The 14,375-nt window shown below is 39.3% G+C and overlaps 2 protein-coding genes across 2 annotated transcripts; both read right to left on the bottom strand.

The window, feature by feature from the left end:
• Positions 1–1,369: 1,369 nt before the first annotated feature.
• LOC146473037 (vesicular inhibitory amino acid transporter-like) lies at positions 1,370–6,961 on the bottom strand. The gene is made up of 2 exons (XM_085118769.1): positions 6,822–6,961; positions 1,370–3,033 (listed from the first exon to the last, which is right to left on the bottom strand). The coding sequence occupies exon 2, from the start codon at positions 3,023–3,025 to the stop codon at positions 1,697–1,699; it is 1,329 nt and encodes a 442-aa protein (XP_084974895.1). The 5' UTR covers positions 3,026–3,033; positions 6,822–6,961; the 3' UTR covers positions 1,370–1,696.
• Positions 6,962–9,682: 2,721 nt separating this feature from the next.
• LOC146473036 (zinc finger protein 593-like) lies at positions 9,683–14,278 on the bottom strand. The gene is made up of 3 exons (XM_085118768.1): positions 13,955–14,278; positions 11,756–11,818; positions 9,683–9,892 (listed from the first exon to the last, which is right to left on the bottom strand). The coding sequence occupies exons 1-3, from the start codon at positions 14,146–14,148 to the stop codon at positions 9,721–9,723; spliced, it is 429 nt and encodes a 142-aa protein (XP_084974894.1). The 5' UTR covers positions 14,149–14,278; the 3' UTR covers positions 9,683–9,720.
• Positions 14,279–14,375: the final 97 nt, after the last annotated feature.

Genomic DNA, 14,375 nt, shown 5'->3' with positions numbered 1-14,375 from the left:
TTTCCTCAAACAGATCGGCTGCTCTACGGTCATAAAGAGAAGTCATAGAGAGAGAAGGTTACTGAGCGAAGGTGAAACCGAAACAAAACCAAAAAAGCAACGGGCTGAGATCCAAAGGGAGTAAAAGGAGAACAAAAAAAGAACAACAAAAAAAATAAACAAAAAAAAATAATAATAATAACAGGCTGATAGAGAAACATTGTAAAGTGCCGCTTACACGCGCAAGGCCCTTTCACTATTATTGAGCCACTTTGTCCGCATGACAAGATAAAAAAACAAACAATACAAAGTAAATTAAACACGAACACCGTTGAAATAGTAACTCATTTTCAAAAGAATACTGCAAATAAGTAGACCTTTTAAAAGCGTCGAAGTAATCAACGAAATAGTATATTGCATAATGAACACTTTGTACGTATCGTAAGTAAAAATTTTTTCCTATTATATTAAACTAATATTCATGAAAGAGCTGTTAGTTAGAAAATTTAGCTTTGTTCGACTGACCTATTATTAAGTAACCTCCTTTGCCAAAGTTGTTAACAAGAAAAATGTTTTATCGGATTTCAACTAAAAAAACAGAAAAAAAAAAAAAAAAAAAGGAAAAGAAAAGTGACCCTGCTGATAGGCATAAAGGAAATTATTATTATTATTATTTTGCTTTTCTTATTGGAAACCTTATTTAATTCCGGTTATAAGCCCCCCCCCCCCCCCCCCCTCTTCTGCTTATAGGCCTATCTTTTCCTAATTATAAGCTGTCGTCAGCTGATCAAGCCCTTGTGGAGTTTCACCTTGAGACGGGTGACTCAGACGGTGACATTGATGATGATGAACAAACCAAGTTTAAACTGCAAAGCCTTAATTAATCTTGTAAAGTAGAACTGAGAACAATTCCGTTTATAAGCCCCCCAATCCCCGGATATAATCCCACCCAAAAACCCTTACGAAATTGTATAAGCCCAGGGCTTATCACGAGGATTTTCCGGTATGTCTCTCAAAAATAATTTGCGGGAGAAGTGAATATAATTCTTACTTATTTGATAGACATGACCATTGTTGAGAAGCTTTTGGCTTTAAGGTTTTACTGAAAACAAATGATAAGACTAGCTTGGTCGCAGATCCAAGAAATAGCCGTCACTCTTTGGTCTGCTAAATCCATAAACTCCGTTACCAAAATCGTTTCCAGGAAAAACTCTAAATTTTTTTGTGCGTTTGAAGTATTGAAACTCAGGTTGAGCATACAGAATATAACAAGTGCTTTGTCCAGTACCAATTTTTTATCGCTAATTTTCCAAAATATCATTATAATTTCTGAGACTGAGCGCACCATGAGCCCGTAACATAGACAACTATTTGCTATTTTAACGATTTTGTGTGCACCATTTATTAGTTTTTGATATAAATTACAAAAAAAGTGACTTTTATTTCAATAAAAGGCAAATTTTGCGGAAATTTTTGCATATCACACTTAAAACGACCTTTTTCCAAGAAACGAACCCTCTACTATAGTAAAATCTTACGATAAAGTTAAGATGCCATTTTTTTTTTTATCTATTTTTTATCTATTTTTAATTTCTACTTTATAAGAGGTGTATGCCGGGAGTTTGATAAGAACATGTAAACTTTATTACATAAGACTGTATTTTTACGATTTCTTCAACCCCAATGGCTCATTTTAACTAGGAACTGTGAGTGTTGTTCATTTATTTAATTGTTCATATAAGGCTTTACTGGAGACAACTGTTCCAGAAACTGTCACTACCAAACCAAACACGATCATAGCATAATCCAAAGCAATTTGTCGCCAGTTCAGATCCTTTTTCCTTAAAATCAGATGAGCGACGCACGGCAGAATGCAGTTGAATAAAGGCAGCGAGAAATTGCCGAAAAACGACGTTAAATATCCAAAATGTGGGATAAAGACGGCTGCCAACAGAGTGGCAGAAACCAGCAAAACTCGTAGAGTAGAAGAATAAACAAACAAGGGAAGTCTGATCTTAGATTGCAGTTGAACATAGAAGGAAGACTCTTCAATGTACTGGAAAATTGCATGGAGAGGCAATGCGTAAGAAAACAAACAACTTAAGACAAACACAGTGCTGACAATTATTTGAGGAATACTATGGGGAAGGTTGTTAATGACAATTTCATCCGTGGCAAAAGAAAATGAAAGAAACCCAAACGTGGAGAAGGATAATTTAAACACGACAGCAGCGATGTAAGCCAGTGCTAAAGCTCTTCCAAACTTTGATTTGTCGGCCATGCTTTCCTCAACAGAAGGCACAATTGGGGCTGAGCCGTAACTGAACATGATGATCCCTAAGGAAATAAGGAAGCCGTCTGTGTCCCAAAATAAGAGGTCATGGGCGTTCCATTGTGTGGTATGAGTGGCACCATACCATAAGATAACCACTGCAGTCCCAACCAAAGCTCCAATACCAATGACGCTAAGCCAGGCGATCTGCGACAAAGACCTCAGAAATGTAGTTGGAAGAACCACAGCGGCAGCAATACAGGTCCAGTTTGCAGCTGTGAGAGATAGTGATGGGAAAGCAGACGCCATAAGCGAGCCGCAAACGATGAGATACGAAGTAGAAATGACAGTCAAATCAAAGCACTGTATAGCGGCGACCACAGTTCCACCATATCGAGGCCACATGGCATGTCCGATCTCGTTCCAAGAAGAACGCACGCGTGTTTTACCATGGTAACCGTCACCGTCTGCTTGGTAAAGGCACTCAATAAGTACTCTAGCCGTGAACCAGTAGACGAGAGGCATAAAAAGAAATGCCACAATGGCAGCTATTCCTCCTTTGGCCACAGCGAAGGGCAGAGCCAAGAAACCGACACCCTCGATAAAATTAATAATGTTAAGTGTTGCTTTCCATACTGAAGCCTGACCATCATGGGGGTCTCGGGAGAATCCTATTAACGGGGTACTTTCCGAGTCTATGGAATGATCACCAGGGATGGGTTGCTCTGCACTGGTGGATAACTCAACAGACGTTTGACCATCAAACAGTTCCATGATAAACTCTGAAAGTGAAAGAAAAAGTTAAGTAAATTATACTGAATCATACAGCGGTCAAAAGGCAAACTATACATGTCAATACTGTCTCCTGTTTCCACAGCATTAAACGACTAGCTAAGGGGTACTCTTAAATTATTTTTGGTGTTCGTGTGTCACCCGCTTCTGCGAATCCTGTGACCTCATTTCAGAGCAAAATTCAATGAAAGCAGACATGTGCACAGTACGTCAAGCTACAGGCAGACTTTTATGTTTACATTACTTACGACACTAACACTGCTCACAATACTAACATTATTTACAAAACTAAATTTCTAACAATGCATAACACTATTTACAATATAGTAACATTAGTTACAATACTAACTTTAAACTAGCATAACTAACTTTGCTAGTTATGCTAGTTATTTTTATAATACATATAATTTTTGTTTATTAACCTAGTTTTCTACAGTTTGTCACTAAGGGAGAAAAAACGACAGCACTGTACCGTTATAAAGTATCTAAAGCGTACAGTCTATATTTTTTCGATTTAAGTTTGTGGCTGGTCTCGTTCTTATTTGACTTCGTTATTTGCCATTATAATCGATAAACGTAGTTGATCTTATTGGTGAATATTCTAAAGGAAGGATGGGTACCTTTTTGGTGACAATCATAAATATATTGCTTAGCTAAAATTACAAGATGAAAAAACGAGGTAGTTTAACAGAAAGTTTTTTAAGGTCAAATCTACAAGCCAAAACCGTAATTTTCCGCCAACTTGCTTTAAATAATGCGAAAGAATTATTTTCCAACTACTTTGTTGCGCTTCAGCAATTTTTTTGCAGTACATGATTCGTTGCGTCCTCATAATCAATTCTAGATGCGGTGCTCTCAAGCCGCCATTTTCCTCATCACTTATCAGGACTGAGTGTTTCACTTAATCCTTTCCTTTCCAAATAAAGTTAAATAAGATTTTGTTTACTTCTTTAATTATGTCCTTGTGTATACACACTAAGCCAGCCCTATACATGCCACAGGCAGACTTGCTTACGACTCTTGCACAAAAACACAAGCAAAATAATATAAGCAATTTTTCATTTCCCGGCATGTTTTGAAAGTCGTCAGAACAAGGCGCCTGGCCGCAAACCATGAACAGATAATACGGGATATTGACTGGATCGTCTCCTTTATAATAATAAAATAAATAAATAAATGGGAATTTCAGCTGACTTCCACAGACTGGCTCTTTCATCCACTCAGGTTTCCACGTCGAATTGGAATTTCGGAATGTTGGTATTTGTGCAGGCCGGCAGGAAAACCGGAGTACCTGGAAAAAAACCCACAGAGCAAAAGCCTTTTTTTTCTATTTAACATGTGTCAATTAAGACACCTTGCACCTTTTCCATACAATAAATGAGTCATTTGTCCCATTTCAGGGACCGTAAAACCAGATTTTGTGTACCTTCCGCCAGGCCGGCCCACTTTTGTTGAAAAACAAAATTCATTGATAATTGAAATAATGACGGAACTTGTGTTGCCGTGTCGTTGTTTTTTCTGTGTATTTACGTACAGCCAAGTTGGTAGACGCCACAGCTCTGTAGTCGTGAGCTGAACTGTTGTTCTAACATCAGCCGGCATACTTCAGATCCGCTCAAGCACAAAACGATTCAGCCGGACCACTATTACCAAACTACCGGTATAATGTCTATACCACAAACGAAACCGAACGCGGCTACGTAGCTTTGTACCCATTGACTCAAGAACTGTTCTGCAGTGTGTTCTGTAGTTAAGATGATTTTAATTTTATAAAAGTATTTCATTTCCAGACTTTTTCTTGTCCCCAGTTTCAACTGTTTAAGAAATCCTTGTAAAATCTCGCTCTAGTCTCAATAACTTCTAGCTGTATCGCAGTTCACATCTGTAAACTTATCGCTCCCTTCCTCGTAAGCATTGTCGCCATTGAGTAACTTGGTACCGAGCTCGTGGATGGTCGGTAATTGACGAACCTTGAGTCAGGCAGAATGCGGTCTTTCATACCTTCCATATAAAGCGGTACGGTCTGTGACCCTCGGCTGTTTACTGAAGAAAGTCTTGGGGTAGGACTGCACTATATTGGATCGTTAAACGTTATTTTGCCTTGCGCCGATGCTGGGTGTGATCATTACGGAATGGTTTGGAAAGTTTCTTAAACTTTTGAAATTAAAAAAACTTCAGTGGTGGATCCGATCCAAGAGAGGGACCTGGGGGAGGAGGGAGGCGATTCCTTTATGTATTCTTTTTTTTTTTTTTTTTTTGTACCAAAACCGAGGTCCACAGGAGCGAGGCGTCGCAATATATATGTATATATATTTTTTCACAAAGAGAAGCAAGTCCTATTACCCATTTACGACGGAGGGAGATGAAAATTGACACCCCGTTCAAGAGAAAGGCCCTGGAAACCATACCCTATCGCAATAATTCCTCCTCTCCCCTCCCCGGGGATCGAATATAAGAAGATCCGATGCTACCCGAATTTTGCGAAAACTTTTTTTTTCGTTTGCTTGCAAATGTTCTGTTCATAAAGACGAAAGTACCTATATCGATAAATTCTCAAAGTTGTACATTGCATAAAGGCTACAGAAACTGTACGTCATCATGCGTTTACGAATTCCCAAAATAGATGCGTTTTTTTTTTTAAATATGTGGACGTGCGTTTGGTTTATAACTCATAAGTGAGCTGATGCTGATGCAAGTTGACGCAATATTTACTAGTGAGCGTTACTGGCTGACAATGGCGACATCATGTTATTCTTCCTTTCACGTCAAAAATAACGAATTAATATCCTTCGTGTATTGCAATAGCTTCAATACATTGCAATAGCTACAATCTGTCATTTCAGTTGGACACATCAAAGTGGAGGCCAAAGTGCAACGGAAGTAGGTGCAACATATTTCGTCACGTTAATAACTGGGCTAGAACGCGTCCCTAAGTTTTTGGGGCATCGGTTATGTAATTCATGTCGTTTTGTAAATGTTATTCTGGTCCCACTTTTGTGCACTGTGCGTTCAACGAGATCATACATCAGAGAATTTTAAAACTCTGTAGTAAAGTGGACCCATCAAATTCATATTACATAATCGATGTTCGAGTCCCGGGGGGGTACTCCCTTATATGGGCTATATAGGTATGTGCGGCGCCAAAGGGTATGGTTTTTCAGCCGCTTTGGTCATAAATAGGGTATCGATTTTAGCCATTTTGGTAATAAATAGGGTATCAATTTTTGCACTCTAGTCTTGAATTCGTTTTTTCTTTTTTGAAGAAGCTACAACTGTGTACGTGCCGCAACGGCTTGTCATGCGCTCCGGTCACGCGCAGGACTCCAGGGGTTCTTGAACTGGTTATAAATAGGGTATCAAATTTTTAGTCAGGTCACAAACAGGGTAGGGAAAATCGCAGATTTTGGTCATAAATAGGGTAAGGGTTTTTGGAAAGTGGGCCGCACACCCCTATCCAATTTTTTTGGGAGTACCCCCTGGCCCCCCCGGGGGTTCGAGTCCGTTCCTGTCTACCGACTGAGCTACATGTACGAGATGGTAATAGCCAGTGAATAGCGGCAATGTGAATGTGAAGGACGCGAAGGATACAAATGAGTGTTGGGCCGCACTAAAGACGAAAACGACGGATCAGAGAATTAACTCTGCAGTGTTACTACAAAAAAAAAAAAAGATTAAACACGTGGTGCTCTGAAAGTAACAAGCTTGGACACAGAGTTGCGAACTACACCGATCCGTTCGAATAACAACAAAGCCTAAATCTAAGTTATAGAAATCTTACCTTCCAAATGATAATGGATCAAATGAATTTAACAGCGGATCAGCTGGATTGTTCGCAATGAAAAGTTTCCTCCTGTAAACACGTTTATGCACAGTCATGTGGTCCAAGGTGCGTAGCGACGTAAGCAAATATCAATATTTGAGGTCTCTGCAACCCTCTCCCCCCCTCCCTCCAGGAGGTACATTCTTGCGCGGGACTAACTGCGGGAGAGAGTTAGGCTGGTTGGGAAAAGACTTCAGGCCGTTCTTCGCGAACTTCACTGTTTATGCTGACTCACAGGTTTAACAATTCTCGTCTATCTCTCGCTTGTTAGCTTGAATTTTTTGAAAAAAATCACTTCTTGTCACAAGGATAGACGTAAGTGACTAAATTTAAATGAAGTGTCACAAAATATACCACAAATAACGCGACTAGGATTAACCGAAGTTATGTAACTGAGACCACTGCACCCATCCAGCGGCGTAGCGACCATATACGCACGTGCGTACCTCGAAAATCTAAAAAAATAATATTTTATTTATTTATTTGACTTATTTATTTACTTTATATAGATTTTTTTTGCGAAAAGCGACTTTATATGCACATGCAAGAGTTTTCTCTTATTATTGCTGCTATTTTACGCAAAGGAAACTGTGTGAATATTGCACTATTCATTTTAATATGAGAGTTCAAAACCCAGTCATCACAACGGTGATGGTCGAGACACTTGTGTCAACCCGCGCTGCTGAACGCAGTTTTAGCGGCATTAAGGGACTGAAACCCCTCTTCGAAGCACTATAAGTAAGACATGAGGAGAGGATGTCCTCTTTGGCAATACTCCACAAATACAAGCACAAGAATTAATGTGCATGGATACTGACAATCTAGTTTCCGAATTTTCCCACCGTAAAGGGAGACGTCTCGCCCTTTTCCTGAAGCCACATTTACAGTTACAATACACAAGTCCAATATACACTTATATCAGAAGTACCAAAGGCTGACAAACAACAAAGTCACTGAATAGTTAGCGTTTTTTCATGTTTGATTATGATACTTCTCCCTCGAAAAAATGGGAAATAGCATTTCCGAGGCTCTAAAAATAAAGCTTTTCTGGGGAAGCATGTCCCCACACTTCCTAGAGGCTCCCCTCCTGTGCGTACCTAAACGGAAAAACCACGCTACGCCCCTGCCATCTAGATGTGCACATGCCGGCCTTACTATACCCTGCTAGCAGAGGTTTCTTTCCGGCAAGTCTTTAGCATGTACGAAGTCGTTCGCGTCTCTAGTATTTCACGTAGTCGGCTTGTTTACTTCCCTCGGGTAGCTTTACCCTTTATCACGGTTTTCGACGCCATTTTGACGAGTAGGCAAACAGGCTTGAAATAATAGTGTTTGTATGGAAATCTGATGTCAAATAGTTTTCATAAAACATCGCTTCTGAAAAATTCATGAATTGGAAACTTTTGGCACTTGGAAAAGGATTTCAAGTAAAAAAGTTGGAGGGATGTAGCTGTGACAGAAACCGTCCAGTCGTGTTTTAAACTTTCCAGACATTTCCCTGTATTTTTTTCCCGCGAACTATTTTTAGTAGCAGTTCACGGCTGGTTTGCTATACAGACAAATGTATGGAAAGTTCAAAACACGACTGGACGCTTTCTGTCGCAGCTACAACCCTCCAATTTTTTTCTTTAAATCCTTTTCCTAATGCCAAAAGTTTCCAATTCATGAATTTTTCAGAAGCGATGCTTTATAAAAAATTTTTGACATCGTATTTCCAAACAAACACTGTTATTTCGAGCTTGTTTGCCTACTCTTTAAAATGGCGTCGAAAACCGTGATAAGGCCTATTTTCTTGAAAGAAGGTGGATGAAAACACGAATGGCCTTTGGATGAAGCTGCAGAGCTTTCTATAGCAGTGAGAGGTGATTCATAATATTTTTGTTTCAGACAGAAAAGGAATAAAATAATGTGGATAATTGACAGTAAGGCAGCTACTTTACATGAGACAGAAAATCATATACAGTCGAACCTCCCTTTGCGACCACCTCTCGTAAGCGACCACCTCTCATAAGCGACCACTTTTCCAAAATACCAAACGTTTTCAAGTCAAATTACTATAGATGGAACCTCTCGTAGGCGACCACCTCTCGTAAACGACCACCTCCCGTAAGCGACCACTCTTAGAGATGATTGTTTAAAATTTTCTATTGTTTTTAACCTCCCGTAGGCGACCACTTGACACGGCACAATCTGCTGTTTCTCTCACGGGTGGAAATTGACTGTAACATATTGGCCCCCATCATTACAGCGGATGCCGTATTACTAAAAATCCCACAGCCGGAGCTACCGGAAGTGTCTCCCGACATTGAAACAAATGATAACATATACATGCACTATGGTACACTGAAATAAACTTTAATCAGGTTGAATCCCTTATAGGAAAAAAGCTCTCTTATCGGGTAAATAGCATGCATGTACATGCACGACCGGTGATGACTCTCTCAACCTTGTATTATTCAACAGAAAAATTGTGGCGATAAAGAACGTCAACTGGATTATGTAACAAACAAACAAACGCCAAAGTTGTTGATGTGTTACGCTTGAAATGTAACATTGCAAAACTGCCGTTTACTGTTTGGTCCTAAATCAGGCAGTCTAAAGAAAAGCTTTTACTTAGGGTTTCGATAAGCAAGGGCAAAAGCCGTCAGGTGTCTGCAATTACCATCATGTAAATTACCCGGAATTTAGACCTCCCCCCCCACCTTTGCGGTCTGACCTCTGGTAAGCGACCACCTCCCGTAAGCGACCACATATCCTTGACATTATGGGTGGTCGCTTACGGGAGGTTCGACTGTATTAAACAAAGCACAATCACACCAAAAAATGATAAAAATTCATTCTATTGTACAACTTGTAGTATTCAGTTGTGTGAGGCGTCATTGAGATCATCTTCAGCATTTTCTGCACTTTTCATTTCTTCATCCTGGTCAACTGTCAATAGAGGCTTTGTTGATGTGATTGTGTATGAGCCCATGCCTGCAGCTTTCTCGGCTTCTTCTGGTGTGTATGGAACTTCCTTTAACATTTTAACCCTTCCAAAAAAAAAATAAAAAAAAGAACAAGAAGAAAGAAAGCAGAATTAGGGAGACAACAGACCCTTATCACTCGGCGGCCATGTTGAGTTTCAGGAGAGCTTTGTTTTCGCACAGCAAGCCTCTGCCAGACGCGAATTCAGTGCGAGGCTTGCGGTTCAAAAACAAAGCTTTTTATTCTTCTGAGACTGAACATGGCCGCCGTGTCATAAAGGTCACTCCAGCACCAACTATTATCTAATGGCAGTTTGCAAATGTAGGGCTAGTAACTCAATGGAAAAAAGTTGAAAGAAAAATTATTGGAAAAAAAAAGGAATAGAGTAATCTGTAACCCACGAGACAGTAACCCAAAATGACAGTTCAAGGTCACAAAACCAGGAAAGATTTACAAAAGGATGCATATTTTCATCTGTGACATTCTGTACTAAAACTGAATTGAATGACCTCACTTTCTTTACAGCATTCAGCTACTGCTTTCCTTCAAAAAAAAAATCCCCAAACAATTCACTAGACATCTAAGTACTCTGTAATTGAAGGGCTGGAGGCATAACCGCCTTAAGTCAAATGTTGGGCTGTTTTTTTTTCGGATTTGTCTCAATTTTTGCATGCGGGCTTCGTTTTAGTCAACAAACATTGCCCTGTATTTTTTTTCGTTGGTTTGCTCTTCGTTTTCGAGAAGAAACGTATGCAAAAAAACTCAGTTTTCCTAGCGGCATCTTTTGGAGATCTTTTGTTGAACGAGAAATTTCTACAATCTTGTACCCAGAGTCCTCAGGCTTTTTGGTCAGCGGGTGGGCACCAGGAGAGACTCTGGAGAATTCGAAAAAATTTAAATTTTTGATTGACTGCCACGTAACAGTTTGCATTATTTTGCTGCAGAAATCCTGCGGTAATAAAATTCCAGCACTGCAGAGTCTCTCCTGGCGACCAACCGCTGGCCAAAAAGCCTGAGGACTCTGGGTACGAGATTGTAATTTCTACTGATAATACAAAACAAAATCCTTGCTGGTAAAGCCATTTGTAAAATAATTAACGGCATCACCTTGCTAAAAGAAAACTTTTTATCAAACCTGGTTGGCAGGCTCAAAATATTCCCAGACTTTTCACAAACAGAGGTGGAATTTAGGCCTCCTCCGACTTCATGTGAATGCCCCTGACTAACTTTCTGATTATTTCTTGACCTTGCAACCAAATTATTTTTACCTGACTTTTTACATAGCCATGGCAACCCTGCAAACCACACAGTCACTTCCATGTTTACATATGTCATGAGGGCCTTACTGGTATTAACAGTAAATCTTAACATAGAAGAACTTGACTTCTTTTGTCTTAGACTTATGTGATCAGCCTCAGATTTTGAGAAGCTTGGAAGTCATGCTTTTTCATGGACAATACACTTTAAGTATATTCCATTTTAAAATAAAATAAATAACCAAATGAGAATTTCATTGGCATGTCCACAAAGTGGCTATTTGTCCACTGTTTCCAGATTGAAATGGAATTTGGAAATGTTGGTTTCTTTGGAGGGAGGAAAACCAGAGTACCCAGAGAAATTAACCCTTGGAGCAGGGACGAGAACCAAAAACAAACTCAACCCACATATGATGTCAAATCCTGGAATCAAACCCAGGCTACACTGGTGGGAGGCGAGTGCTCTCACCACTGTGCCATCCCTGCTCTCACTGCACTGCAATACAAGTATGTCTAATTCCATTTTAAACAAAACTGTGTCCAATGACTGACACACTTCTAGCTCTACATGTATATGTCTGTCTCTACACGTTCATAATTAGGACAAGAAGACATTGAAATACACAGCAAAGATACTATGAGTACACAGCAAATGACAGAAAGGCAACTTACTTCTTCCGGTGAACTCTTGATTTTATGTGGTCTTGTAGCGACTTATCATCAACAAAGTATCTCCTTTAATGATAAAGAGCAAGATTATTTTGGTAATTTTAAGACATTTATCATCAGTTCAAGTGAGAAATCAACCTGCAATTTTAGTCATGATAAAGTTTACAACAAGGAAATAAGTGAAGCAACTGCATAAATTATTTTCAAAGTTGACAGGATTTATAGTGACACTTTGTAGTGACATCTGAGACATAAATATATATTTAGCAGAAAAACTAACGCGGAGAGATTTTGACGTTTCGACAAAAGTCAATCTTATACGTAAAAATATATATAATACTTATAAAACAATAATGAGCCATTTCTGAGTTGCTTTGAATCTCATTATGAAAGCAAGGCTAAGTCCGTGAAAGCTTTTCTTATGACAATTATCTTTTTGTTTGCATACCACAAGAATGAATAAGGCAGTCCTTTCAGGAAGAAACCCCCCCCCCCCCCACCCAGGACAAGAAGGTCCTAGGTGTTTGTTTCTGTGAGACTTTTCTTTTTTTATAATCTGAAAAGGCCATTTCTGAGTTGCTTTGAACCTCATTATGAAATCAAGGCTTGTGCATGTTTTTTTGTTCATTGAAAACTGCATTATATAGTTTCATGTGGGTAACAAATAAATTTTAAAAGTTTAGTTATTTAAATGGTCTCAAAAATAGGCTGTGAACCAAAAAGATAACAATCAAATCAAAGTATTATATAACTGACTAGAAATTCCTAGGCAAAATTACAGTCTGTGTTGAGTTTGCTCTTGTTACCCATGGTGTAGAGGACAATAATTAAGGTATAATATTGTCCTCAACACCATTGTTATCTTTAAGGTAACAGAAAGGGGTAACATTTTTGTTGTTGTTTTATGTATGTAAAAAGGGTACCATTTCAGTAAAATTTGGTAAGGGATTGAACCTCTGGGCAGTCTCCCCTCCCCCTCCCCCCACCCCACACACTTTTGCTGCCCTTATAAACAGTCCCAAATTTCAACTTACAACCAAATTGATTTCAGTAATTTTGGGGCAGTCACAAGTGGGAAGAAAGAGAGGCTCATCTTATAGAGAGGTCAAAGAATGAGTTGTTAGTCAGCACAAATCCCCAAGGAGAGAGACGGTTTAATAATAGTGACTCTAATCCCAACAATAGGCCATTTTACAGTTGTGTGCTAAGTGACCTGGCCTTGGTTTGTAAGCAAGGCTGGGGGTGACATTGTTTTGATACAAACCTCACTGGTTTTCATACATATAGATCATGCTGTTCTTATGCTAACTAGTTTGCATTTGCATATAAAAAGCAGCGAGGTTTGTATCAAAACAGGGTCACCCCCAGCCTCGCTTACAAACCAAAGCCAGGTCACTTAGCACACAACTGTAAAATGGCCTATTAAGGACGGTGCCTACTATTGTTACTGCGCATACGTTCTGTGCATCGCAAGATACTCGGGTTTCCTATGGGTGGTGCCTACTACTACAGGAATATTTTTGCGCGGTTTAAAACTATACGGAGAAAGCAGAACTTACCAAATGCTTTTGGTATCTCAAAAAAAAATTGGGGGTAATCATGCATTTTTCAAAGATATTTAAGCTTCAAATTATTTAGGAAAAAATGCCATACATTGCTTTATATTTAGGCGATTTTTAGAGATGTTAATGTTTAATTACCTCTGAAAAATGCGAGGTTACCCCCAATTTTCTTTTTGGATTCCAATAGCCCTTGCTAAGATCTCCTTTTCCCGCATAGTCATAAACCGCACAAAAATACTTTGGAATTAGTAGGCACCGTCCTTAACAGCTGTAGCCTTTTCAATTTTTTGCTTTGATGTATTTTCACTTTTACCAGAAGCATATATGTAATATACTTCTGCTTTTACCTAACCTACCTAACCTAGTTAACCATTACCCTAAACTATAATGGATGGATGTACATTAATAATAATCATCCGGGTTACTTTTGGAGTGGCGGGGCATTCCCTAGTTACTCCGAATCCCTAAGTCAGCAATAACTCTTGAGAATTTGTATCCTCAACTCCAGAGTGAAGACAGTGAAGTCACTCAAGTGCTGCTACTAAAAATTTACGAGAGACTCAGGAATTAGACAGCATCAACTCACATTGCAATGTTTTTTGTTTGTTTCACATTAACAGTAACAACACTTAAAACTCACGCGCATTGTATGCAGTAATACTGTCCAGCGCCTGGCAGATCCATATCTAGCTCCTGTGATTTCAGTTTAGCCGCGTTCTTTGGTTGCATGTCCGCGTGAATTTGATCCAAGTCTTTAGTCCGTCTCTTGGTGCGATATTTCTTTTTCAAATGCTTATCATTTTTATGCATTCGCTTCCTTCTTAACCGGCCCATTTATGAGATATGTTTTTTTCAAATATATTTTGTGAAAGAGAATGTAACTGTACTGTGTACAGCATACGTGAAAGTCTCGGCTATTCAAGATGGCCGCTGTTAGTAAAATCTCCCAGGCGTTCCTCGCGTTCCTCCCCCATGGGGACGCTGGGGGTCCGCTGGGGGACCTATCTAAGGGCAACATGTACAGAGAGCTAACTTCAAGAACGAACTTGGTGGCAATATGT

Source organism: Pavona decussata, unplaced genomic scaffold, assembly GCF_977016875.1.
Source record: "Pavona decussata unplaced genomic scaffold, jaPavDecu1.1 SCAFFOLD_95, whole genome shotgun sequence".
Lineage (NCBI taxonomy): Eukaryota > Metazoa > Cnidaria > Anthozoa > Scleractinia > Agariciidae > Pavona > Pavona decussata.
Note: the sequence above shows the minus strand (reverse complement) of the source record. Positions and strands in the feature narration are given on the sequence as shown.

What these genes read in the sequence shown, in the direction of transcription:
- LOC146473036 (XM_085118768.1), bottom strand. Translation starts at nt 14,148, where the DNA reads ATGGGCCGGTTAAGAAGGAAGCGAATGCATAAAAATGATAAGCATTTG. An exon ending in TATTACTGCATACAATGCGC is followed by an intron (nt 11,819 to 13,954) that starts GTGAGTTTTAAG and finishes TTATCATTAAAG; the next exon opens with GAGATACTTTGTTGATGATA. An exon ending in TCAAGAGTTCACCGGAAGAA is followed by an intron (nt 9,893 to 11,755) that starts GTAAGTTGCCTT and finishes TTTTTTTGGAAG; the next exon opens with GGTTAAAATGTTAAAGGAAG.
- LOC146473037 (XM_085118769.1), bottom strand. Translation starts at nt 3,025, where the DNA reads ATGGAACTGTTTGATGGTCAAACGTCTGTTGAGTTATCCACCAGTGCA.